The sequence below is a fragment of the Gallus gallus genome, chromosome 6 (genome assembly GCF_016699485.2).
Source record: "Gallus gallus isolate bGalGal1 chromosome 6, bGalGal1.mat.broiler.GRCg7b, whole genome shotgun sequence".
In the NCBI taxonomy this organism is placed as follows: domain Eukaryota; kingdom Metazoa; phylum Chordata; class Aves; order Galliformes; family Phasianidae; genus Gallus; species Gallus gallus.
Window position 1 is genome coordinate 10,956,704 of NC_052537.1, and position 1,972 is coordinate 10,958,675.

At 73.9% G+C, this 1,972-nt stretch overlaps 1 protein-coding gene across 1 annotated transcript; it reads left to right on the forward strand.

Annotated features, from left to right (window-relative positions):
* Positions 1 to 614: 614 nt before the first annotated feature.
* On the forward strand, positions 615 to 1,754 carry DKK4 (dickkopf WNT signaling pathway inhibitor 4). Its single transcript, XM_040702954.2, has 4 exons — positions 615 to 860; positions 939 to 1,095; positions 1,193 to 1,296; positions 1,331 to 1,754. Exons 1-4 carry the CDS (start codon positions 684 to 686, stop codon positions 1,622 to 1,624), a joined length of 732 nt encoding a protein of 243 aa, XP_040558888.1. The 5' UTR covers positions 615 to 683; the 3' UTR covers positions 1,625 to 1,754.
* Positions 1,755 to 1,972: the final 218 nt, after the last annotated feature.

Below are 1,972 nucleotides of genomic sequence, written 5' to 3' on the forward strand. Positions count from 1 at the left end.
TGATGGGCTGCTCAGGCGGCACCACCGTGAGCCCAGCATCGCTGGCAATTTGAGCTGGGGCTGCATTTTCTCCCAGAACATTTCATTAAAAAAAAATAAAAGAAAAAGAAATGAGGAGGACGACGCTACGGGCCCGTGTAGCCAACGGAGCTCTCCTCGCCGCCGTTCCCCGTCGTGGCCGCCAGGGGGCGCAATGGCGCAACCGAGCCGTCGGGGGGCCCCGAGGGCGAGGGGCGGGGGGAGCCGCGCCCCTTTGATCTCCGCGCATCAAAGGCAGAGCCTCGCCCGGCCCCGCTCCCCCCGCCGCGGCGCGGCCCCCCCGGCCGAGGTCAGTCGAGTGCACGGGGGGGCTCCGACGGGGCGGGCTCTCTTCCAGCCCCCCCAAACTCCGCGGGGCCGGGGGTGCGGAGCGGCCCCTTCCTGCGGGTCTGCGCTGGCGCCAGGAAGGGAGCGCGGCGGAGCTACCGCCGCCGTTGCGAAATCCCCTCCCTCGGGGGGGGGGAACAGCGGCACAGCCCCCCGGGGCCCTTTGAAATCTCATCCCTCCTCCCCGAAGGGCGGGCGCAGGAGGCAGCCCCCCGGGTATAAAGAGGCGGCGGCGGGCAGGTAGCGCTGCTCGGGGGCACGGAGCGCAGCGCCGAAGTACGGACGGGACGGGGCGGACGGGTCGGGACAGACGGGCGATGCGGGCTCTGCTGGCGCTGCTGGCGGCCCTGAGCTGCGCGGGGCGGGCGGGGGCCGGCGGCGGCCTCAGCTCCAACGCCATCAAGGTGGGGGCGGCCGCCAGCGCCGCCCCCGCCGCCGCCGCCCCCGCGCCCTTCGACGGTAGCAACAAGGCGCCGCCGGCCGCCACCCGGCAGGTAGGAGCGGGGCGGCCCGGGGGCTGCCGGGGGTTACCGGGCGGTGGGAAGCGGCGCTGACCCTCTGCCCGCCCGCAGCCCTTCCCCTGCTCCGAGGACGAGGACTGCGGCCCCGACGAATTCTGCGGAGGGGCGGCCCGCGGCGGCGGCCCCCCGCTCTGCCTCGCGTGCAGGAGACGCCGCAAGCGCTGCCTGCGCGACGCCATGTGCTGCCCGGGCACGGCCTGCAGCAACGGTGAGGGGCGGCCGGGCCGGGGGGCGCGCGCGGGGCGGGGAAGGGGGGTAGGGACACGCGGGGCTGACGGCGCTGCCTCCCCCTCCCCACCCCGCAGGGCTCTGCACGCCCCCGAACCCCCGCCCGGAGCTCCCGAGCTGGACGAGCCCGGCCCCGAGGCGCTGCCCCGACGGACGCCCGCGCCCGCCTGGCCGCCCGACGCCAAAGGTAAGCACGGCCCCGGGGAGCGGCGCGGCCGCGGGCGCCGTCGGAACTCGGCACTGACCTCCCGCCCGCAGGTGAGGAGGGCGACTTCTGCCTGCGCTCGTCGGACTGCGCGGCGGGGCTGTGCTGCGCCCGCCACTTCTGGTCCAAGATCTGCAAACCCGTGCTGCGCGAGGGGCAGGTGTGCACCCGGCACCGCCGGAAAGGAGCCCACGGCCTCGAGATCTTCCAGCGCTGCCCCTGCGCCGAGGGCATGGCGTGCCGCCCGCAGCGCGACCGCGGCGGTCCCGACGCCTCCCGCCTGCACACTTGCCAGCGGCACTGAGCGACGCCGCGGGGCGGACCGAGGATGGACGGACGGACGGACGGACGGGGGGATGGACTCTAGCCCCGCTCGTGGGAGCTCCCCGCTGTGCGCACAGCCGGAGCAGAAGGTTGTTTCTCGAGGGAACTACTCTTAAGCGACTGATTGCAGTACGTTACTGTGTTGTGAATATGGAGGTGGCACTTAGTGTACAGACGTTCTGAGTGAGCCGCCCGGGCGCTCCTCCAGGCAGGACTGGGACGTGGTACGCGCTGGGTTTCCAGTTGCGCTCGATGGACGCGGCCGCCCCTTCAGGTGAAGGGCAGCCCACGCTGCGCGGTGCCACGCTCCGGGGCGATGCCCCACGGA

Bases quoted from the DNA above. Each gene is read 5' to 3' on its own strand.
- DKK4 (XM_040702954.2), top strand. From the start codon at position 684: ATGCGGGCTCTGCTGGCGCTGCTGGCGGCCCTGAGCTGCGCGGGGCGG. The intron at 861-938 runs GTAGGAGCGGGG...GCCCGCCCGCAG, and splicing joins CGCCGGCCGCCACCCGGCAG to CCCTTCCCCTGCTCCGAGGA. The intron at 1,297-1,330 runs CCAAAGGTAAGC...GGAGCGGCGCGG, and splicing joins GCCCGCCTGGCCGCCCGACG to CCGCGGGCGCCGTCGGAACT.